The 24714-nt window shown below is 42.5% G+C and overlaps 4 protein-coding genes across 4 annotated transcripts; 1 reads left to right on the top strand and 3 right to left on the bottom strand.

The window, feature by feature from the left end:
* Positions 1-540: 540 nt before the first annotated feature.
* On the bottom strand, positions 541-4534 carry BP01DRAFT_383999 (uncharacterized protein; the record flags this gene model as incomplete). Its single annotated transcript, XM_025577467.1, has 3 exons — positions 541-836; positions 916-4376; positions 4455-4534. 3 exons carry the CDS (start codon positions 4532-4534, stop codon positions 541-543), a joined length of 3837 nt encoding a protein of 1278 aa, XP_025429877.1.
* Positions 4535-5164: 630 nt separating this feature from the next.
* BP01DRAFT_358078 (ankyrin repeat domain-containing protein) lies at positions 5165-6360 on the bottom strand. The gene has a single exon (XM_025575350.1). The coding sequence runs from the start codon at positions 6337-6339 to the stop codon at positions 5461-5463; it is 879 nt and encodes a 292-aa protein (XP_025429876.1). The 5' UTR covers positions 6340-6360; the 3' UTR covers positions 5165-5460.
* A 3245-nt stretch (positions 6361-9605) lies between these two features.
* BP01DRAFT_392989 (glutathione S-transferase family protein) lies at positions 9606-11108 on the bottom strand. The gene is made up of 2 exons (XM_025578197.1): positions 10555-11108; positions 9606-10493 (listed from the first exon to the last, which is right to left on the bottom strand). Exons 1-2 carry the CDS (start codon positions 11099-11101, stop codon positions 10066-10068), a joined length of 975 nt encoding a protein of 324 aa, XP_025429875.1. The 5' UTR covers positions 11102-11108; the 3' UTR covers positions 9606-10065.
* Positions 11109-12952: 1844 nt separating this feature from the next.
* Positions 12953-14402, top strand: BP01DRAFT_343615 (SDR family oxidoreductase). The gene is made up of 2 exons (XM_025573527.1): positions 12953-13252; positions 13307-14402. Exons 1-2 carry the CDS (start codon positions 13013-13015, stop codon positions 14090-14092), a joined length of 1026 nt encoding a protein of 341 aa, XP_025429874.1. The 5' UTR covers positions 12953-13012; the 3' UTR covers positions 14093-14402.
* Positions 14403-24714: the final 10312 nt, after the last annotated feature.

Raw genomic sequence — 24714 nt, 5'->3', positions numbered from 1 at the left:
GGGGGGAGGTTGTTGGTGAAATGGCTTGGTTCCATTGTCTCTGCCAGTGACGAGGGCCCACTCGTGGTGAAGATCAGACGAGGACTGGGAGGTTTCAAGCAAAGAGGCCCATGTTGCGTGACGACATCATACCGGCGACGTTACTTCGAGGATCATGTTCCAGGCTTCGCGTGAGTCATTGTGTTCTCAACCGGTAGCTGCATACCTGCCTGTTTACCCGATCATTAGAAATGTCACTCCTCGAGACACATCAGACACACCAGACACACCAGACACACCAGACACACCAGACACACCAGACACACCAGACACACCAGACACACCAGACACTGTTTCCTGCGTTGTTGATCAATCCAGGGATGGTTTCGTAGACATTCGTGATAGATGCATCATCGGAAATGTCGAATGGACAAGCGAGACAGACTGGGGCGCTCGGAAACTCCTGCGTGAGTCTCTGCACGGCAGCCTCCCCTTTGCCACAGCAGCCTGACTGCGTATGGGACGACGTGCCGAACTGCGCCCGGTCCCAACACAATTCGATCATGAGTCTTTGGTGGCGCCGTGTGCTTGCTCACCCCTCGATGTTCGAGTTTTCTTCTTCAAAGCAACCATACTGACCCCCGTGTGGTCCTCGATGGTTCCTGCAATTTTATCTAACCGCACGGGCTTCGTGAGGAACAAGTTCATCCCGGCTTGTATTGCGTCACGCTGGATCTCATCTTGCGCGACCCCGGTCAGCGCAATGATAGGAACCGGGGCATGCGATTCCAAGGAGTTTTCAAAGCGACGGATTTGGCGCGAGGACTCTAGCCCGTCCATGACGGGCATGGAGATATCTAGAAGACGTCAGTCAATACACACACACACACACACACACATCCAAGGTCAATAGTCTCATCGACTGACTGCATTTACCCATTAAGATTATGCGGATCTCGGAATAGGATTCCTTGAACCTGTCGAGCGCTTCTTGTCCATTGTGCGCAACGAGATACTCGAGACCTAACTTCTTCATGAAGGCTACCAGCAGCGATATGTTGATGTGATTGTCATCCACCAGGAGTACGGTGAATGGAGCCTGCAGCGGAGCGGCCGGGGAGGCGTGGCTCTTTTGTACAGGTGACGCTTCGAGCGCAGGTGAGGGGCCTACGGCGGCGGAAACGGGCGAAAAGTAATCCTCATCTGCTCGCGGCGTCTTGGGCTGCCCGGCGGAATCCGGGTGGGTCTGACTCATTGACTTTGATGATGATGTACTCCGAGTCCGAAGGCCGGGAAAATCATTGGGTCCCCTAATTGCGGTGGGAGATATCTGCCTCTTAAGAGTATCCAGAGACAAGGCCATCGTACTTCCCGGGGTCTTGATTCCAGAAACACGGCGACTTTGACGTTTGGTGCAGACCTCCAGTGCCTTGGCCAGCTTGCGCGGCCCACACGGCTGGGATATGAACTCGAGCACGTCTGCATCGCCGCGTCGCTGTGATGCTAGGAGTAGCGAGTGCGCCACCCTTGGGGACGAGCATATGACGATGACCGGCGAGCAGAATCGTGACTCTGGATCAGGGGCGATGGCTTTGATCTCGAGATTGCCGATATCCAAATACTCGTGAAGCGCGATGTAGAAATCGCAATGAGGGAAATTCGACTGCGAGGGGTTGACGGGGACAACGTCCATCTGCAGCCACTCCCGACATATTTTCTCCAGAGACAACGCTGTGGACGTGTGCATGGTGGAGGTCCCAAACCCCAGGATGCCGATGGATTTATGGCACACTAAACTTCTGGTTAGAGCAAGGTTACCGGCGTGCGTGTGATCGTCGAAACTCCCGTCGGAGGCGAGTGCACTCTTGGGCGCATGATCGAGTACGAGAGAGATTTGCACGTCAGTGCCGGCTGCTTTCTGGGAGCGAACTTCGATGCTCCCCTGAAGGGATTGGATGGCATTCTGGGTGATGCTAGCACCGAGGCCATTTCCCGGCAGCAAATCATTTTCCTGCGAGAAGGGAGTGAAGTAGCCGTTCTGAAGAAACTCCGGGTCCATGCCACACCCCGTGTCCCGAACGGAGATCGTGATTTCGGAGCGCACAGGGGTCCCGTCGTCCTCGGCAATGACGGCTTGCGCCTTGACTTGGATGAAGACATACCCTTCCTGGGTGTACTTCAGAGCGTTGCCCACGATGTTTGTCAGGATCACGTGCAGCGCCCCAGCGCGTGTGGTGAAGGTCCAGCTGGATGCCGTATCGATATCAAGAATGACGTGGACATGCCCCGGCAAGCTTACATTGGTATCCGCTCCGCTCCGTAGCGGGTGTCGAGAACTGTGGAAGAAGCAGAACCCGGCGAAGATGGCCTCGATAGTGTCCTCCACAGTGATATCAATCTGGATGCTCGATTCGGGGTCAGACTGACTGACTGCGGAGCCTTTGTGGTAAGGAGATGCCAATGGCCCCTTGTTACGGGTCTGGTGGAGGTCGTTGATACCAGAGAACTCTAGAAGCTGATTGATCGACCCGAGTAAGGTATTAGCACAAGATGCGATAGTATGCACAAACCCCCGTTGCAGAGCATCCATCACGGTGTCGCTCAACAGTTCCGCCGTGCCAAATATGCCATGAAGCGGAGATCGAAGCTCATGGCTCAGGCCCGCGAGCAAATTGGACTTGGCTTGCTCGGCAAACAGTGCACGGAGACGGTGTACCTCGGCGATGAGGCTGCAGCCAAAGGTGGTGCAGAAGGTCATTTCGTCGTCAAGAGTGAAGACTCGCTGGGGGGTTTTGGTCCATGCAAATGAGCCAGCAAGCCACCTGAATTTATGCGAATCCCAGACCGGCGAAAAGATAATACTCCGAGCACCAGGAGCTATGTTGAGCAGTGTCGCCGCATCCTGTCGGAGAACTGACTTGCGCGTCTTTTTGTACTTCCTGCGCGAGCTGAAGGCGTTGAATACAGAATCGCTGGTGTCGCCGGCGGAGATCGATCCATCCGCGTCAAAGTTGAAGATCCTGCCCCTTGGATAGCGGCGCAGGAGGCCAGCAAGGAAGGATTCCGACAATGCAATGTTCTTATCTCCCGTCGCCTCATCGTTGACACTCGAGGCGTCCGAGGTGGCAAATCCCAGAATTTTGCACGGATTTGCTGTTTCTTTGCCGCTGTCGTTGGCCACGGAGTCCAGAGTCTCAGCCGCTGTAGATCCTTTCGATGCTTTCGATTCCCCCTCACTGGAGGAACCTTCCAAACTACTTTCGTAATCAGAGTTGTTGCTCATTACAAATGCCGCTTGGCCACTAAAGCTGGCATCAAAAAAGATAGCTCCCTCGACCTCGAGACTTTCGCGGATTATGTTGGCCGCTCGCGAGAAGGTGTCTTCGATTCGGCCTATAGCGACCTCTTTATTCGTTGGGGCCCTGCTCCTGGTGTGCTTGCCAGCAGAACTGGAACTCGATCGATTATGCCCAACATGAACCCCCATCGGCGGCGTGGTCCCGGGGTCTGATCTCGGTAGGGAATTCGGTAGCTCTCGCGAATTGTTCGCCCTCAAGCCGGTCGAGGCACGGGGCCGGCCCAGACGCAAAGGTAGATCGCTAGTGAGAGTCTTTTGTGCTTTAACAGAGGCCAACTCCTCCGCATGCTGTTTACTCTGTTGGTGAGCGTTGACACGTCCTTCGACGCCCTCTTCTGACCCGATGCCCCCTTCATTGTCCTCGGTATCCACCCATGCGCTGCGCAAGCTGCCTTTCCCCTCTAGAAAGCTTCCCAGTCCGACAATCATGCGCTCACTCCGCCGATGTTGACTCTTCGACCGGTTTGTGACCAAATAATCCATGACCGTGGCCGCCATGTCGATCAGAAACTTCTGATGCTCCATGCCAAGGGACTGTCGAGGGTTATCGTCGAGGATCGTGTAAGCGCCAACCACAATTCCCTTGGGACTGACGATGGGGGCCGAGGCAAGGAAGCGCACATGGGGGTAGCTCGTGACATCGGGGTGGTTTCGATACAGCTCACTCTGCGTCAGGTCGGGGACGGTGAAGACTTGATGGGGGGTGGTAGAGGTGGATGCGGAAGTGCTGCTCGCGCTCGCAATCGCGGCGCTGAAACTGCGCTCGTAGGATATCGTACAAGCCCCCACCCAAAGCTCGTCCTGAACCTCGTGGTCGCTGTCATCCCGCAAGCTCAGCGTCCGTGTTGCTTCCGTCAAGATGTGTTCCTCGTAGCGACCAAAGAGGGAGATCAGGGATCGTTGCGCATTGAGTCGCAATGCGCCCAACTGCGCAAAGGCGGTCAGGGAGGAATCCGGCGACGAACGCGCCGTCTTCACCTCCGCGGAGGGAGTATCCGGATTATAATGTGGCAGAGATCGTGTCGACCGCGGCAGGTACCTGGGCAAAAATTCAATCAAAGACAAAAAAGATCAGCATTCGGAAGCCGTCGGGATGAAAGAGCCGAAGCTGTCTTACTTGTAGAACTCGCGTTCCCTGGTCGTGCCAAAACTGAACTGGCTCTCCTCCGCCTTCTGCAGCAACCCTGGACGCGCCATCATGCGGAAGACCCGACCATCGGAGTGTCTCAGTCTCACGGTGGTGTGCAGTTGGGAGGGAAAAAATAAGATGAAAAGGCCACGGAACAGGAACAACTCCACGATAAGAAAGATTATCTGGGTTAGTGGCGTTTGATTTTGTGAGAGCCAGATGGTGACGTAATCCGACTCTGCTCTCAGCCCGATTGTACGCCACCCCCATCGATATTTTAATGGAGTTATTGGACGTTGACATATGAATATCGAAATTCTTCGATTGTAAATGGTGCAGAAAAGCTATATATTCATGACGAGGCTTGTATCCTCACTTCATCCGCCGGTTAAAAAGGCGAAGTGGCAACTAGCCTCCGTAGACTTGCAGGCTCATCACTTGTACAGGAATAGGTATAAAATTGAATGAAAATTCTCATCCGGCTCCATGGAATAGAGTTAAGAACGAAAAGCTCTAAACTCATTCCATATTAAGACTGAAAATATGATATGATAAGAAACAAAGCTCTTCAAAAGAGAATAGAGTGGAGAGAGATTGCCAAGCTTCATGAGTGACTGGCTATGGCTGATACATATCCCAGAGTAATCCAAATAGCTATACGTGTAGTATATGAGATTAAGATCGTCTGTTCACGAATGCTTTGAATGAATGTATCTAGAAAAATTATAATCGATCCAGTAACCTTTTACAACGAGGAGAGTGCTTGTGTCGAAGCGCTCAATTCAACCGGATGCTGAACTGGAAGCCCTAAAGAGGTTGGGGAAAGCAGCAGCAACAACAACAACATCATCATCATCATCATCATCATTATCATCCAACGCGCCCACCGGGAAGGAGTCATGATCCAATCTGCCGACCAACGAGAATTGACCCTCATGGAAACGCTATGAGAGAGCGAATGAGGACTCATAGACACTAATTTCGCGCCCTCCCTCTACCCCAACAGCCATACAACCCCTTTCTGCCCCCGCGCAACCGCAAACCGTGCGGCCGTCCACATCTTATTCCCAGAGACCATGGCTCGATCCGCGCCCGCGTCCAGCAAGAGTCGCACAATATCGGCGTGACCGCCTGCCGCCGCTGCCGCCAGCGCCGTGTAGCCATTATACCGGGCCCCAGGGGCGTTGACGTCGGCCCCCGCTGCCAGGAGCCGACGGACTGTGGTGTAATGACCATTCAAGGCCGCACCCTGGAGGGCTGTAACGCCTTGATATCGGGAGGCGGGTGCATTAACCTCCGCGCCGGCATGCAGCAAGAACTCCACCATCTCATCAAACCCGCCCGCCGACGCGGCTTGCAACGCAGTTCGGCCCCGGTTGCTGGCGGGAGGCGCGTTGATGACTTCCGTGACGGGCTGCTGCTGCTGCTGTTGCTGCTGCTGATGGTATAACAACAGCCATTGTACAATCTCGAAATGGCCCTCTTCCGCTGCGGCCTGCAGGGCGGTGCGTCCATTGTATTTGTGCGGGGGACGAGTAATGTCCGCGCCGGCGGCGACGACCAGATGCCGGACGATGGGGAAGTGGCCGGCACCAGCGGCCAGGGCAAGCGCGGTGCGTCCGCCGTTGTTGCCCCCGGGTGCGTCCACTTGGGCTCCCGCGGCTAGAAGGGTCTCGACCACCTCGAGATGACCGTTGAGCGAAGCTGCCTGGAGTGCGGTGTGACCGTAGTAGCCTCGGGGAGGCTCGTTAGGGTTGCTGCCGGAGGGCTGATCCAGGAGAAGCTTCACATGGGGTAAATCGCTTTGCGCAGCGGCCAGCTGGAGAGGGGTCCAGATGCCTTCCTCGTCGTCTGATGCCTCTCTGTCATGCATTGAGCTGTGGGGTTAGCGAAGATTTATTTGTTTGTGGGTACGTCTGCGTGGACAGCATGTTGTGATCTATTTATTATTACTACGTAGTAGTGCTTACACCCCGGTTGTTTCCCCGCTCGAGCATCCCGCACCGAAATTGTTCGCCCCTCCCTTCAACGCCCAGAAAAGATCGGCATGGTCGCGGGCATTGGCATGAACGACGGATCCATTAGCGAGGACAATCTATGTATATACGATCAGTCCAGCGGACACTGGCAGCGGATTTAACCCCTCCCGTACCTCGAAATCAACAACGTTGTCGCAGGCTAGGCCATACAGGTCGGACAAATATGACAACCCACCTATAGGGGGATGTCCCGGGTCAGTTTCGACGACATCCTGATCTGCTGTAGGGGGAAGAGAAAACTCATACTGCCGAGAAGTAAGCCTCCTACGCCCACCTCGGGCACCCGCCCGCCCACCGCGGTACGATTGTAGACCTCCAGTCCTGCCTTGCCTTGCTGGTGTGTTGTTTGTGTGGAGGTGTCTTCACTAACCTTAACGTCCTCACTCCCACAGGTATTGTCACCACGGCCACGATCCAGACCTACCCGATGGGCCCGGTCTGGGGGGGCATCAAATGGTATTCCAGTGAGCAATTGCCCGCGGTGATAGAGGCGCTCTAATTCTAGAGATAGTAACTAGAATATATTAGAGATAATATATCTTAGTAAATTAGTAGCTAATAATATCTACTTTAGTATAACTATTAAGATCTATAAAGATTTTAAGACTATTTTAGATATAAATAAGAATATAAAAGTAATATATAATCTCTACTATAGATAAAAAAGTTATAATTATAGAGACTATTTTAACTTCTTATCTTTTCTCTCTAATTCTAAAGAAAATAAATAGACTTTAGTAGATTAAATCTTCTTATCTTTAGTAGAATAGTAATTTATAAGATAATAAGTACTTTTATATATAAAATAATATAATTAGTTACTATTCTTTTTAATAGGGTTTTTCTTATAATTCTAAGTATTATTTCTAGTTAATTTATTACTATAATCTTATAACTATTTCTATAACTTATAGCTACTAAATTAGTTATTATTTTATTTATACTTTTTTCTATTATTTTAGAGTTTATAATAATAAGTAGTAATAGCTACTATTCTATTCTATTCTCTAAATAGATTAGGAATATATTTCTAAATATAGTAATTTAATTCTAGAAGAAGTTTAGTAAAGTATAATAGAGTTCTTTCTCTTTTAATTTAATAGAGAAAATACTACTCTAAAGTATTAAAATAAATATAGAACTCTCTTAGATCCTAGTCTTATTACTAGTATATTTATTTAAGTTAAGTTATTATATTAGATAGAAGTATTATAATATTTTAGATTAAGATAAGAGTCTAGTTCTTAAATTAGAGTTATAATTTCTTAAAATATTATTTTTTTTATAAGATCTTATTAGTAATAAATCAGTACTATTTCTATCTATATACTAGATTTATATAACTAATAGTAGTAATAATCTTATATTTATCTAATAAATACTTCCTAGGGACTCTCTGAAATATATATTCTAAATTAATAATCTATTCTTAATATTTCTAAAGATTAAAATTTAATATAAAATAAGAGATATTAGTAAACTTAATTTCTTTCTTATTTTTATCTAATTTAGAAGAGAATAAGTAGTATTTTAATAAGATTTTACTAGAGAAATAGTTTTCTTAGAGATAAATTATTCTTTAGTATAGATTATTAGTCTATTCTAATTAATATATATTATTCTTAAGTTATTAAATTTCTTTAATAGTAGGGATTATATTTAATAATAATTCTATATTAATTTAGTTACTAACTATTTCTAGTTCTTTACTATTTTAGTATAATAGTATCTTTCTTAGATAGTTAAAAAAGAAGAATTAGAATATAATAAAATCTATTTATTAGAATAGAAGATCTATTAACTAGATAAGAAATTAACTACTAAATACTTATAGATTTATCTAGTAATAATAAAGATAGCTTATATCTATAAAATAGACTGATTCTTGAGAATCAGTAGCTTCCTGCAGAGGAATCAGCACCTTATAGATATCAGGAAGGTGTAGGTTCGCTATCAATGACCTCACAACTCCCATAACCACTGTAGTGCGTCATCCTGATGACCTTACTCCTGATAGTAGTTGTTCTATTACAATCTCGTCTGTAGTTTAGCTATTAGTATTTATTTCAATCCTCTAGGATAATGGTAGGTTGATTTCTTCAAATCATCCCTTAATAAGAACTCTGTCTTTAAAGATAATATATACAGGAAGGCTCTAACCCCTAGTATTAATATATTTAATGGTAGTGACCCATTCCCGCTGTCCTGGTTGAATAAGATGAGGCCTACCAGGTATATTAGATCTAGTAACCATCTTAGTAGTTACTATAAGGCCTATAGCAAAGCTAGTTTTATTAAAGTTATATATATTCTTAGTAGAGATACTATATTATATTTAAATTTTCTTTAGAAGATTAAATTACGACTTTATTAGCTTAGAATTCTTATAAAATACTTACTAATAGTTATATCTTCTTGCAAATCAACTTCTGATCTTATTATAGTATTTAATAAACTTTATAACCCAGTTCTTTCCTATAGCTTATTAGCTAGATATAGATTCTTCTCGAAGAAGGATATTAACTATTTCCTTTACCTAGCTTGATCTAGGGGCTGCTTTATAAGTATCCTAAGATATTATCTATTCAACTAAGGCCTTTTCCTGAGTCTTAGATAGCCGGTATCTAGCATTATAATATTCTGATCGAAATTAATAATCTGATAATTAATCTTAGAGTATTAAATAAGATATATTATAAACTTCTGCGGCACGGTAAATACTTGGAATTTTACTATTATTTAAAGCTCTTATTATAAGTTAAAGTCTTTCCTCTTGCTCTATTAAATTTTATGATAATTAACGCGCTTTTAGTGGTATAGTGGTTGTTTGAAGATTGATTATAATTATACGCGTCAAAACTCAATGAGGTGGGCGGAATGATTGGGGTGGGCGGACCGACCGGGAATTACGTTATCCCATGAGCGATCTGTCTTTTTAAGCAAGCCTCCACTTCTATACCGGCTCTTGCCCGCGAGTGACACCTCTCAACAGTCTTCCTGCGGTGCAGCTCACGCCTCAAGCCAGCAGATTACCCGATAGGAGCCTTTCCGAAAAGAAAGCCCTCAGACATTAGCAACCAAACAATCTATTCGAAGTAGGAGAGTACCATTTACATATAATAGTGACACTGCAGCAGAATCCATTCCATATAGATAGCGCTGGAAAGAGAAACAGTTGACAGCTCTTCTGCAAGCTCAGCTACTGTACTGAGCACAACGCATTTCAACCCGCCGAAAATTTCCATGGTCTGGTCTAGACCTCGTCGAATCGCTTAATGGGTTTCGACGTCCAACCCCAAATCCACCAAGAAAATAGGATAACTGTAATATAAACGTCAATTACAATACATGACGAGATCACACATCTCAAATTGCGTAATTTATGAGTCCCTGGGTTCTTGGCGCGTTTCCGGGTAACCCATGGGTACCCGAAACGAAAAAGCAATGACGAGGCCTAGCTATGGTCATCTTTGTGTCATTGATGGCTGTTCGCTCTCTTCCGCACAGTCGTTCAACCTGTGGCCAAAAGGGTTCAGAATTCTAACACCTTATCCAATCATTTAGAGAGCGACTTCGACCTCAAATTGCCAGCGTGGAGCATGAACTCGAATTTCGACATCGGATGCCTTCGCTTTGATTGCAACAACAGTCTCATGTGGTGTCAAGCCGACCAGGCGACCAACGTCACGATGTTTGACTGAGGAGCTCATATCGTCGATACGATATAGAGCGACAACCTGGCCTTCTTGAAGTCTTGTAGGATCATCCATTACAGTCACTGCCCTCTCGGCGAAATCAGATTCCAGTATCAAATTTGTCGCATCATGCCCTGTCAGTTGGGTTATTGCTGCTCCTTGCTTTTGCGATGCCGCGATCGCATGCCTGTATCTGTCAAGCCATCTCCAAGTGAATGGGTAGGCACTAGCTGAGATAAATTCATTTATCTGAGCTCCTGGGATGTTGATTATCCAATCAAAACAGAATGCAGCTATTGATTGATCAGTGAATATGGTCATCTGGAAATTATTTTGTGTTGGCTTTTATCTCACCATGTATATCGATCAGTCCGGGCTTCTCACTATCAAGCAACCACTGCCTTCCGTCTCCGAGAAGATTTTCAAGGACAGCAAAATGCTCCCTTATCTCCACCAAAGATTTGGTCAGGCCTTTCTCCAAAGCGTCGGGACTAAATTCCTTGCCCCAGAGCTCTTTTCTATCAGCGAGGAATATCGAGTCCGACAAAAATGGCAAGCTCTTCGGTAGCAAGTTCATAACCGAGTTCAGAAGGGATCCCTCTGCCCACTTTTCCACGAGCTTTTCGAGCGTTTTCCCTGATGGTTCCTTCGCGCCTAGTGGTTGCTGCGGGTACAATGCCTCCAGTTTCTCAAAGATAAGTGACGAGTCATAGTAAATGTCTTTGCCGATTGATATGAACGGAATGCGGCGATATTGGATATTAAGTAGTTGCAGGTCTGGCCGAGGCCAAGTCATGGGTTGGCAACATTCCGAATACTCAATCCCGCGAAGACTGAGATAACTAATCACCTTAGCTCCCCATGGAGAGCCAGGATAAGAGAACAGCACGATTCTGGGCATTTTGTTGCTTGTTTTTGCTGAAGAACCTACCCGTGGCTCAACGAGCTTAAATAGTGAGGTCCGTTGGTGCGGTGACTTGAGTGATTCATTTTCTCATAGCTCGGAAGCTCTTCTCCGGTAAGTTTTGCTGTATCAAATACCGGATGACGGACGAAGGCTCCAAGACCCGGGATGCGAGGCCCGATCTAATTTTACTCAAGGCCTGTTAGAGTATTCTCATTTTTAGGCTGCCAGGGCTAAGTGTTCCACATCGTTTGCAATGAACCAATTATATCAGCAGCCGAGAAAGCCATATAAGCAAGCCAGCCGGGCAACCCGCCAACATGCAGAAACCTTACTTTTGCCGGTGTTGAGCTTGGTATGTTATTAGGGTAATGGGGCATTCAGGGATCCGGTTCCTTCCCCTTCTTCCACATATTAGGGTAACTAGATAACGCAACCGACGATAGAACAAGCCACCTTATAATACTATTTCAAAGGCATGGTTTTGAGGTCAGTATTTCCCAAGGACTATATAAGTTCGGATACTATAATTTTCTTATCACTTGAATTTGTCAGAAACAAAAGATTTTATTGACATTTTTTCTTATGGGACCAAGGCCCTAGTATAAAGCTCAGCTTTAGACATTCGTCGCACGCTGCGTACTAAAACTAGCGCTAGGCTAGCACACACATAAAAGAATCTTGTACAAACAGGAGAAATAGCCCCCCAGCTATTTCTTCATGATCAAGGGCACGTTTTGATTAGCACAATCCAACCGTCCCGTAACATTTTTTTAATATTTTTCTGATGTTGATTTCCATAGATATTTTTGAATGAAATGATACAGTAAATACAAATATTGAATATTACCAGGTTTATCAAAAGGCTATAAACAATACCCAAAAGTTATAGAATATTTTTGAATTGCTATGAAACTTGTATACCAGAAATTAAGCCTCTATATGTGCTAGTTTCTTTTAGACATCGTGACTCAACAAAATTATCTTCTGTATGGCATTACATCATGGGCCGCGCGACCGAGTAGTTATTACGTAAAGCTAGCCTGAATGACTAATATATCACAGGACCATTTTCGGCACAAAGAAGGGGCGTAAAGCTGAGTCGAGTGCTTGTGCGGTCACAATTTAAGCTCATTAATATATGCGGCATCTCGGAGTATGATTTCTCAGAAGGATCAACAATACTAATAGGCTTGCTAAAGAAAAAAAAGAAACAATAGAGAGAATAATCATGTGCAAAATCTGACGTGACAGACCGGCGACCTGTTACCTCGCCCGGAAGCCCCGGCGAAATATTGCTGCAAACTATCATACGGAGCACTTCAGCAATCAGTCAACATAATAAAAACACTTCTACACTTGCATTAAAACCTACTTCCCCCAACACAAGCCAAATAGAATCAAGAGAATATCATTCGGGAAGCATTAGAATAGTAATAAGAAGTGGTCTCTGACGATATCTTTAAAGGTCGGTAGCAAATGCTTTCGTTCTTGGATCCTGTCTTTGCCAATGAAGCAACGCAACAGAGCCACCTTGAGAACCTATCAATCAACACATTAATTTCGTTCAAACGTACATTAATAATTGTAGTATGTATGCCCAAGTCCAGTTTAAAAAGCTATAGTATTGAGATCAAATACATATAATACCAGTTTCATTACACCTAGTTATAGTAATCTTACAAACCGGCTTAGTCCGGATGGAACGGCCAACAGCCAGACACCCGTTATTGTTTTATGCAGGAACATAAATGAATAACGACGTTTAGATGGGCAGATTATGAACATTTTCCAATTATAAAACCTACTAGACAAACAACAGAACTTTGGGAGAATTATCTTCAAACTCCTATATCACAACCAGATACTAAAGGATAAAGCCGCCCTTTTATTTCAAATCCCACTAATATGTCCACCCCCCGGGACCAGGAAATCCTTATCACTGGAGCTTCTGGCTTCGTCGCGACACATATTGTCAAATCCTTTCTTGAGCATGGCTACCGAGTTCGTGGCACAGTTCGATCTGAGCAGTCAGCAGCCAATGTGCGCGACATCTTCTCTCAATATTCTGATCGGTTGTCGTTCGCCATAGTTAAGGATATAGCGCAGCCTGGAGCCTTCGAAGAGGCAGTAAAGGGAATAGATGGGGTAGGTTATATACTAGTCTCTATAAAAACATTACAACTGATGAACCCTTGGTAGATCATTCATACCGCCTCGCCTTTTCAATTTGTGGTTGAGGACCAGGAAAAAGACCTCCTCCAGCCTGCAATTCGTGGGACGCTTGAAATTCTTCGAGCTGCGCAGGCGCGTTCACGCATCACTCGAGTTGTGATAACTTCGTCCTTTGCCGCTATGGCCAACCTGCATCAAGGACTATGGCCTGAGCACACATACACCGAGGCCGATTGGAATCCCGAAACGTACGAAAACGCTAGGGCAGCCGATGGTGTGAGCGCATATTGCGCTTCCAAAGCGTTCGCTGAGAAGGCTGCCTGGGATTTTATGGAAAAAGAGAAGCCACATTTCAGCTTAGCAACTATTTGTCCGCCTATGATCTACGGCCCAGTCGAGCAGTGTGTTCAAGATATGAGCAAATTGAACACCAGCGCTGCCGATATTTATCAGCTGATGAATGGTAGTATGACTGAAGTGCCTGTAATGGGATTTCCTGCTTGGGCCGATGTCCGCGATGTTGCCGATGCTCATCTTCGAGCGTTTCAGATCAATGAAGCTATGAATGAGCGGTTCTTTATCACGTCAGGTAATTACAACTACCAGCAAGTGTGCGAAATCCTGCGTGCAAATTTCCCTCAGATCAAGGATAAAGTTCCACATAGCCAGATCGGACAAATTCAACCAGCCGTTTACAAAGTTTCTAACCAGAAGGCTCAAGCAGTGCTTGGAATGCGATTCCGGTCATTGGAGAGCAGTATCAAGGATACCGCAGAAAGCTTACTTAAACTGGAAAAGAAGGTGGAGAAATGAGAACGCTATACGGTAGTGAAGGGACAACAGAGAGAAGTCTGAGAGATGCATAAGGTGGACATGTCGGTTTTGGACCTGATCCGACCTATCTACTTACAATTTTGGGTACTGATTTGTGCTTGAAAGAATTGTTGTTTGAAAATTTGATCCCAGTCTCATCTGCTCACACTTGCTGGCTGGCCAAGAAAATTCTCTAACAACCTTCTCGAGTTTGTGCTTTGAATATTTCTCCCAGCAGGTGCTGGGAGCAAAGACCGGATTCTGTTTAATATCAGTCACTTCCAGTCGGTTTTTCACGGCTATATTGCACTCCCTTATGTAATAAATACAACTAGAAATCTGTTAATTGTACATCTACCATTCGTCTGATTGTGGAAACATGAGCTTAGCTTGTCGTTGAGACCGTGTGGGCGTAGCGTGCCGAGCCCTATGCTTGAAGCTTATGTAGCTGAATATTGAAGGCAAAGCTGATATCTAACAGAAGCTGCCGGGGATAGGGTTATCACAACAGTAAAATGTATCATGTAGCAATGTTTCGTGAATAGTATAGAGACTGGTTATGGTGATTTCCGAAGATTAGGCATCGTTGTACTAGATAATCACAGTGGGCTTCTGCCATCGGTTCACTCGAACTCGACTTCCGCGGTTGTATGCCTTTTATGAGAGAGGCTCTGCAAGTGCCTATAATTAAAGAGTAGAACTTAGTCAGAACATTATAAAATTCCTGCAATTAGCGATCTAAGCCAATTACAGAATAGCTAATTCACTACTGATCATAGTATCATGGATGAGGTCAAGCGTTAATTGATTTAGATTACGGGCCATCGCCATGCTTGAACTGCAAGTTGTGAATCGTGACCGAGTGCTATTACCGTGTTGGTAGGACGTTGAAGCAAACTAAAGATACTTACAGCTTAGTTATTGATACAGAATCTGGTTAGGTATGGATAGTAATTTATTATACAGTGGCGGATTGAAGATCTTCCTTCCTAACATCCAAAAATAGTTTAGCACTGTTCCATGTCAGGATTGCTGAGACAATCAAAAAGAGTTAAGTAGTGACAGCGGTATCCGGAAACCCTGTACAGAAAGAGCATGGCGAATTTATGATGTCACCAAACTAAATCTAGCTCATTACGATATTTTCCTTTCTCACCAACCGCAAGTACAAGACCGCCGGGTAAGATCTTAGGAGACAATGCCTTCTAGTTGAGTAGGGTGGTTGTATAATAGGCATTGTAGCAGGTTTGTCTTACTCATAAAGTTTTTTTGTCCCATTGTTATTAAGAAGAATATTAGTGGTTTAGAAATAACTATAGAAGATATCACTAGTGCGCGGAACAGTGCATGGATTAGGTTTGAATTTGTGCATGAAACTAAATCTCAAATACTTCGGCTGAGTCTCACTGCCACGTGTAATTCTGTAATCTGAGCAAAATATAAGCGTCATAGATTTCCCAAGTTGCGATGAACATGACTGTTTAAATACTTCGGGTAAATACAACAGTTCTGTACAGAGATAAAGGATACGCGGTGTATGGTTATTCCGGCTCCGTGTCAGAATTGGCTTAGCGCAGTTTCAGGTTAGGGTTGCTGAAACAATCAAAGAGTGTAGGTGATGACACTGGTATCCGGAAGGACTGTACTGCCAAGGATCCGGAAGGTCTGTAACTTCAGGAGGATCGGTACTCTGAGAGGTAGCTTTCGACCAAAGTATCGCGGAGAACTGTGGTGTTGTGGCAGCTGTTATTGTGTGCCGAGCGGGAACTAATCCCGGCCCGATGGCGATCCCGCCCGCAGGGGTTACCGAACCCCGTCCCACAAACTCGCAGGGAACACCAAATATTTTCAGCCAATATGACTTTCATCCCAAGATCGGAGCAACAAGGAAACGCCGCAGATAAGGCGCTGATGCAGAGGAGAACGAGCCAATTACCAACCCCGAATTCGCAGTTTGCGGAGAACATAATGGACGAGTAACAAACCAGGACGTCCAGCAGTTCTTTACCAGCTTCAACGAGATACTTAAGCATCAAACAGAGATAATCGAATCAGCAAGAGCAGAAGTATAAGCCCTAAAAGCAGAACAACAGCTCCTCCGCATTCAAAATGAGGAGCTGCGAGAAGAAATTCAAACCCTCCGGGCTAGACTAGAGGCGCAACCGGCAAACACCCCCTTGAACAGATCATGGGCGGAAGTAGCTGCGGGCCACCCGCTGCCAGACCCTAAGAAGACAGTCCCGCGCCCCAGAAAGGAACCCAACTGTATCTGAATCAGCACCGCACCAACCCTAGACCAGGACGTCGATAATAACCGATTCTCGAGAGCCCTGCCAACAGAGGCAGCAAACACCCATATTTGTACTGCCCTCCTAAACGCAGAGACTACCAAAGAGGTCCAAGTTACTGGGGTCAGTACCACTAAAACCAGCTATATCATCCGATTCCGGGATGCGCAGTCCGCAGAGGCCGCTCAGAACAATACTAAGTAGCTAAAGAAACTAGAAAACAATACTAAAGTAGTCAAACCTCAGTTTGGGATCATAGTCCACCAGGTCCTAACTAAGGACTTCGACCTGGACACCAAAAAGAGACAAGAGATCAGAAAAATCACGACTGAGAACAACCTCAAGAACAAGAAGATCCAGATTAAGGACATTACATAGCTAAAAAAGAAAGACAGACCACTAGGTAAATCAGTATCTATAAGAATCTGGCTGGATACACCCGAGGCCGCCGAATAGATTATCAACAACAGACTACTAGTAGGACAGAGGTTTATTAGAAGTATAGAAGTCTACTAGATAGAAAAAAAGCAGTACCGCCGCTGCCAGCAATTCGGCCACCTGGCATAGTCATATAAGGAACAGATCAAATACAGGTACTGTACAGGCTAACACGATCAGCAATACTGCTTCCCCGGTATAAGACCACGATACTCAGATTACAATAGAGAACACCCAACAGACAACCAGATATACCAGGCATCCTCAACCCCTAGGCTTTCTTAATGACAGCAAACCTCCGTATCTTACAGCTGAACACAATAAAATCCAGGGCAGGAATAAAGGCCCTTATCAATGACCACACCACTCAAAATCTAGATATACTTCTAATCCAGAAACCACCAAAAACAGCATACAACACCCACATCAACCACAGTGCATGGAGACTCTATCAGCCCACATCTACTAGTAAACCAGACACCGAGGCAAAACAACTGCATAGCCTTATTTATATCAACCGAAGAATTTCTACATCCTCTTATTACCAGGTCCACTGCGACCACCAAGATGTAGTAGCTATTAAAATATAAACACCTGAACTATAGTACTTAGTATTTTCAATCTATATTCCACTGATCAAGATACACAAGGCCTTTAAAGCTAGCAGCGCCTCTCAAGTCCTAATAGATATCCAATAGACTATTCAACAAAATAGCAAATCAGGCGATCGCACTACTAAACTAATTCTAGCAGAAGACTTTAATCACTACCACCCAGCATAGAGCCACCGCGAAATATACTATTACTTTACAGCACACGCAGACAAACTAATTAACTTTTTCTACCACCTAGAATTACAGTAGTGCCTGGATCCAGGTGAAACAACATTTTAGTCCCTCAGTAAACCTAGCACAACTTCAGTACTGGACCTCACACTTACTAATAATATAATACAGCTGATTAAGTACTACTTGTACTATGAAAATTACAGATCAGACCACCAAGCAATATACTCGGAGTAGAGCCTTTACCTAGAGCAGACAAAGAAGCCTAAATCAAAACAAGCATACAACCGTGCAGACTGGTCTCGAGTAGAGCAAAATATACTAAGAAAGATAGACCAGTGCCCGAGAATCCAAACTAACAGAGACTTAGACTGTGCAGTAGAAAGACTAATCCAAACCATAACAGCGGCTCTAAATTAACATATACCAGCACAGGCACCGTGTCTATATTCAAAATACTAATTTACTCCTGAACTTAAGATACAGTAAGTAAAAGCTAACCAAGCCAGAAGAAAGTAATAAAGCAGATATACTATATTTAGAGCCGACCACCCAAACACAAAGTCCATATTCAAGATAATGCGGGCGAAAAAAAGGCAGTGGATACGAGCTGTGAAAAAAGCAAAGACAAGCCATTAGAAAGAGTTCCTTGACAAAGCAGAGAAAGACCAGCTGTGGAAGACAACCATCTATATACACCCGCGGGATGCCTACATAAGCATACCAGCCATCCAAGCAGAAGTCAAAGAAATAACAGACAACTAATATAAGGCGGAGATATTTCTCAAAACCTTCTTTCCAAGAACAGCTAAACCGGAAATCAAAGAGATTAACCCGGCCGAAGAACTACTATGGGAGGTAATTACTAAGAAAGAGGTCTTCCGGTCTCTCCAGGCAGTAAAGGGGACTACAGCCCCAGGCCGAGACAGAATCCCTATACTGGTCTAGAAGAGTCTATAGACATTCCTAAAGGGCATAATCACTACCATCTTCATAAGATTAGTGGACCTGGGATACTACCCAAAAGAATAGAAATAGACGTGGATTATTGTCCTCCGTAAGCCCGGTAAGCTGGATTACTCTATGCTGGGAGCATACCGCCCGATCTCCCTGCTCAACACACTGGGAAAGCTGCTAGAAGCCGTCATGGCCCGAAGACTCTCATACTGGGCAGAGAAATACAAGCTGCTCCCGGATACTTAATTTAGAGGCAGGCCGGGACGCAACACCAAGCAGGCCCTGCTGGTGCTGGCTAACGCAGTCGACCGAGCATAGGTGCAATCTAGAGTAGTAATACTGATTATATTTAATCTAAAAGGCGTCTTTAACAGGGTCAGTAAGACCACCCTCAACGCGCGTCTACGGGCGAAAGAAATACCATCGAAGGCTCAATAGTAGATCTCCAGCTTTATAGCGAGCCAAACAGCCAGTATAACACTCGATAATTTTGAATCAGACAATACTCCTCTGGAAAATACAGGGCTAGCTCAGGGTTCCCCACTCTCACCTATCCTGTTTAGATTCTATAATTCAGACCTGGTCGATCAGCCGGTCAACAGCAATAGCGGGGCATCAGCATTTATCAATAATTATTTCTACTAGCGGACTAGTACCTTAGTGGAGGATAATATCAAGAGGATTCAGAAAGAAGATATTCCCCAGATCAAACAGTAGACGCGGAGAACAGGCGCGTTATTCACAGTAGAGAAAACCAAGCTGATCCACCTCATACGGCGCAAATCAGCCCGTGGCAAGGGCGAGATTACTATAAATAGGAAAGTAATTAAACCAGCAGACACAGCCAGACTTCTAGAAGTCATCTTTGATACAGAGATACGATAGAAAGAACATGTACAACACACAGTCAAGCAGACAACTAAAAGAATCATTATCCTAAGCAGGTCTTGATACCTTCAACCAGAGTAAATACACCAGCTCTACCAAGCATGCGTCACACCTACTATAGACTATGCATCAACCGTGTAGCACGACCCGCTACACAATAAAACACACCTACGGCTCTTCGAGATACTACAGTAAATAATACTTATTTATATTCTCTCTGTCTTCCGAATAGTCTCTACCAATACCCTGGAAGTCGAATCTTATACACTGCCTACTCGCCTGCACCTGAAGCTGCAAGCACAGATTACAGCAGCCCAGTTCAATACCCTACCAGACGATTATCCAGTGCGAGGAATCATAAAACAAGCCATAGAACACAGCACGCATATTTATAATATAGTATGTTATCTACTAGCAGAGACAATACGAATAATAGACTTAAGATACCTACAGACCCTTAAGACTATCAACCCAAGACTATTAACACTGTAGCAGGAGCAACTCTTTATCAAGGTTGATATTAAGTCCAACTAAGAGAAAGCACAGGCCAGAGCACTAGTAAGATAAAAATCAGCAACTAGTATTATAGTCTTCTCAGATATCTCAGAAAAGCAGAATTAACTGGATACAGCAGCAGTAGCTCTAGACTATAATCTATAGATCCTAAAATCTCGACAAGTCAGTATTAGCTCAATAGAGTACTGGTCAGTCTATACAGCCGAGCTCATGGCAATCTACTATACTATTAGACTAGTTTTCCAACTAGTACAGAGAAACCAAGGGGACTCTACAATAAATCAATAATCAGCAACAATCCTCAGTAATAGTATATCTGCCCTGCAGGTAATCAGAAACTTATAGAATAAATCAGATTAGTATATTATCAAGGCTATTCACCACTCAGCTAGCGAGCTGAAAGCCCGAGGTATTCCATTGCGACTACAATAGATACCAGGCTACTACAGGGACCCTGGAAACAAGGCGGCCGACCAGCTAGCCAAGGATATAGTAGATATAGAAAAGAAGCACCTCTTCAAATATCTTCTCTCACGGGAGAAAAGATACATACATAGAAGGATCTACCAAGAGTAGGAATAAGAATAGAGGACCTCGAAAAATAGAGGATATCTATACTATATTAACCAAGGCCTACTATTCAGTAAGTCTCGTCGTCTATACGGCTCGCTTTCTCGGAATCAACTATACCTACTTATACAGCTCTGTACAGGCTATTCATGGCTGGCAACATATAGCAAACAATATGGGTTCCAGGCAGACGAGCAGTGCGAGTGTGGAGCTACTAAAACAGTAGTATATATACTTATTAACTACCCGCGGCTTAGTACTATACATCAAATACTACAGCAGAAGATTAGAGGAGCCTTAAATAATATATCAGATATACTAGAAGAAGCAGGTCAAGATAGGGAAGATAGACTACAAGATATCCCACCGGACAGCAGCATCCTCGGGGCGGTTCTAGACTTCGCGGAGACATCGCAGAGATTTTAAAGTTACACACCACAAGGGCGGCAGAATACAACCCCAGGCACTGGCCTACACAGACCTTGACGAGGCTCCAAGTTCGTCAGAAAAGTAATAGTTCACGTTCAAAGGTGTACATAGAGAGTATAGATAGTGGATCCTGCATGTCGCCTTAGGCGAGGGGTCAGCGTATGAATCATCATCATCATCATCGACTGTACTGCCAAGTCTCTAGCGTCATTTTCTTATTGAGCGGCCCGCATTAAATTTATGGCGCTGTATAAGATACAGTCTGTCTAGTATACAACTCTTACTAGACACAATACCCGTCTCGTATATAGTACTATAATTATAATAGACACCTTAGATAAGGAGCTTGTGGCCGCCGCCTCCGCGGCTTGCTGTATAGAAGCAGGCCTCTGTGCCTTCCTGGCGTATTGAGGTCTCCGTCCCTTCCTATATCGCCTGGATTGATGCTGTGGGATATAACCCTCCGGCCTCCCAGGCCCTTAATAGAATAAACAACTTCCTCATAATTACTTCTCATATACAGCAATTAATCATAGTTGGTAGCATATCCTATAGTACATACACTTGACTGCTTCATCCTATAGTATATCTAAGAATTATATCTTTCCTTTAATATCATGATCTACACGTCTTTCTGCTTTATAATATATAAAAGTATATCAAGACATATTATTCTTAGGCCTTATCTAAGAAGCTGGTCGCTTGCTCCTCTATATTTAACATCTATTTGTCTACTTAAATATCTTATACTTAACCCCAGCAACCTATTAATATAGTATCTTCTGTTTTCCCAACTACTATAACGCCTTCTTTCTTATTAAGACTAAATAGTTCTTTCTTATTAAGAATAAAGAGTTAGTTCTAAATAGTTCTGATTTTCTTTCTTTCTTATTATCTTAACTATAAGATAGAACTTTTATCTACTATAGAGATACCCTAAACTTCATCTTTTTATTATTTCTATATCTATTAAATCTTATTTTTTTATTACTCCTAAACTCTATATATTATATACAACAGCTGTCCGGTTATTTGATCTGTATATTATCAAGACTTTATAAGAGAAAGTAGTATTATCTTATTAATTATACTAAACCATCCTCTCTGCCTACAGACAACCCCCTCAATCCTTTAAAAACACCTTAGACAAGTATAGAGCAAACTACTAAACTATTAATATTAAAGCTGCTTTTAAGTAAGTAAGAGTATCTTACCAAGTTAGCTTATTAGCTATAGAACTTTTGGCTTTATACTTAATATAAGTTTATATACCAGCTTAATAACAATATCCTCTAATAAGCTGAATATATATAGCTATATACATCTAATCTGCTTTAAAATTATGACTTCTAGTGGCTACTAGACTGGTCTATAGACTACCCATCTCTAAACAAGACTGTCTCTGAGTTTCTATATCTTATGTATTATATCTTAGATCTGCCTAACTATTATATATAGTAAGACAAGGATAAGTTAGATACTAGATTTAGTACTAAAGTATTAAACCCTCTAGAATATATATATTCCTTATCAGTCATAAGTATAGTATTAGTTACCAACCTAGGACACCCTGTCACCCCTAAGATATCTGGCTAATTTAACTTATCTAATCCTATATATATATTATCTACCATGTCTCTGATGATAGTATACTATTAATATATAGAGATTTATAACACCAGCATACCTAGTATATTCAGAATAATAAATACAGAGTAAGCCAACCCTGATAAAGTACTATCTAGTAGTCTGGCTATTTAAGTATCAGATAGTTTAATAAATCCTACTATTATTACTAATCCTTATACTTACCTAAGAAGTATAGATAAATTTATAATATATTCTATATTTCTCTACTAGAACTATAGAATATAGGAGAAAACCATAAAGAACTACTCTTAATAATCAAGTTAAATAACAAAGATAAATAGAAAGTTAAAAAAGTTAAAGATTACTAATACTATAATAGTTAAGACTATTATCTAATTAAATAGAAGAGATAACTAAGTAAGTATAACTAATAGATCCCTAGTAGAAATATAGTAAATATATAAGAATATATTAGAAATTACTAGAGGAAGTACTAAAGATAGTAAAAGCTAACCAAACCCTAGTAAAATACTACTAAATAATTATAGATATTAGAGTTATATCTTATAACTATCTATAGAAAATCTAGTAAATACTTAGTAAAAAATCTATAAATTTATTAAGTAAGCTATAGTTTTATATTATTAAGAATATATATATAAATTATAATAGAAAAGATATAAATAAATTATATTATATATTAGTATTATTTATATCTATAAGTATATACTATAAGTATAATAATACTAAACCCAGATTATATATATTTAATAGAATCTTAAGAATATAATACTATAAAACAGCTAGTAGAGAGTATTACTATATAGAGAATAATAATAAAATATAGATAAAACTATAAACTATAGACTATAGTTACTAAAAAAGTATTCTTTATATTATTAATATATCTATACTTATTACTTTATCTATTAGTATAAAAACAGGTTATCTTATATATAATATTATCAAAATATAAAGAAATAGTATACTATTAAAAAAGATAATCTATATTACTAGATAAAAGTTAAAGATATTTATAAGAATTACTAGTCTAGATAGTAAGAATATAATACTCTATAATAAAATTATAATAAGTAGCTATATTTTTCTATTAGAAAGTTAATATAATCTAGATAAATAACTAATATTATTTACTACTATAGCTTTCTTAGTAGTAGTAGTTATACTATATTTAATATAGTAAGCTTTTTTTATATTAAAGAATTAGATAGTAAGACTAGTAGCTAGAGATCTAAAGAGAGTATAGAGAATAGAATTATACTTCTCTAACTTCTTCTAGAAGAAGCTTAACTAGTAGAGAATTAGTAAGAAATTACTAATATTACTTAGTATTCCTAATATTATCTAGTATATATTTAATTAAGATCTAAAATAAAGTTTAGAAAGATTTATAGAAGTATAGTTAGTCTTATAATCTATATACTACTAATATTTTACTAATAAAATAATATTAAAAATATAATCTAGTATAAACTTCTTATCTAACCTCTACTTATAATTCTTAATACTAGTATAGAGATATTTTAAGTAAAAAAAAATCTTAGAGAAAAAGAGAATATTAGCTAAAGAATAATAATTCATAGCTAGAGATATAGTATTATATTATTAATACTATAACTAACTATTAGTATCTTAGTATTACTAAGAAAAGTATAGTATAAAGAATACTATATATATATATTAAATTAAGTAAATAAAGATTAAAATAATAGAAAAATAAGAACATTTTAATACTATATAGACTACTAATTATAATAGTCAAAGAATAATAGAATAATATATTTAAACTACTAATATTATTATAAAAGAACTACAAGCCTTGGTGATCCTCGCTTCGCTCGGATTGCTAAAGGGTGGGCTGGGCTGCCTTACCGGGCCGGTGGCAGGCTAGCTCGCAGGCTTGCTCGTAGGACTATTTGTAGGGCCGTTGGCAGGGCTGTTGCAGGGCTATTCCTCGCAGGCTTGCTCGCAGGGCCGTTGGCAGGGCTGTTGGCAGGGCTGTTGGCAGGGCTATTCCTCGCAGGCTTGCTCACAGGGCCGTTGGCAGGGCTGTTAGCAGAGCTCTTCCTCGCAGGCTTGCTCACAGGGCCGTTGGCAGGGCTATTAGCAGAGCTGTTCCTCGCAGGCTTGCTTGTAGGGC

Source organism: Aspergillus saccharolyticus (assembly GCF_003184585.1).
Source record: "Aspergillus saccharolyticus JOP 1030-1 unplaced genomic scaffold BP01scaffold_23, whole genome shotgun sequence".
Classification (NCBI taxonomy): Eukaryota; Fungi; Ascomycota; class Eurotiomycetes; order Eurotiales; family Aspergillaceae; genus Aspergillus; species Aspergillus saccharolyticus.
The sequence above is the reverse complement of the archived record's forward strand: the minus strand, read 5'-3'. Positions and strand labels throughout refer to the sequence as shown.

Coding starts and splice junctions, on each gene's coding strand:
- BP01DRAFT_358078 (XM_025575350.1), bottom strand. CDS start 6,339: ATGCATGACAGAGAGGCATCAGACGACGAGGAAGGCATCTGGACCCCT.
- BP01DRAFT_392989 (XM_025578197.1), bottom strand. CDS start 11,101: ATGCCCAGAATCGTGCTGTTCTCTTATCCTGGCTCTCCATGGGGAGCT. Junction 10,494..10,554: donor CGGACTGATCGATATACATG/GTGAGATAAAAG, acceptor ATCAATCAATAG/CTGCATTCTGTTTTGATTGG.
- BP01DRAFT_343615 (XM_025573527.1), top strand. CDS start 13,013: ATGTCCACCCCCCGGGACCAGGAAATCCTTATCACTGGAGCTTCTGGC. Junction 13,253..13,306: donor CAGTAAAGGGAATAGATGGG/GTAGGTTATATA, acceptor AACCCTTGGTAG/ATCATTCATACCGCCTCGCC.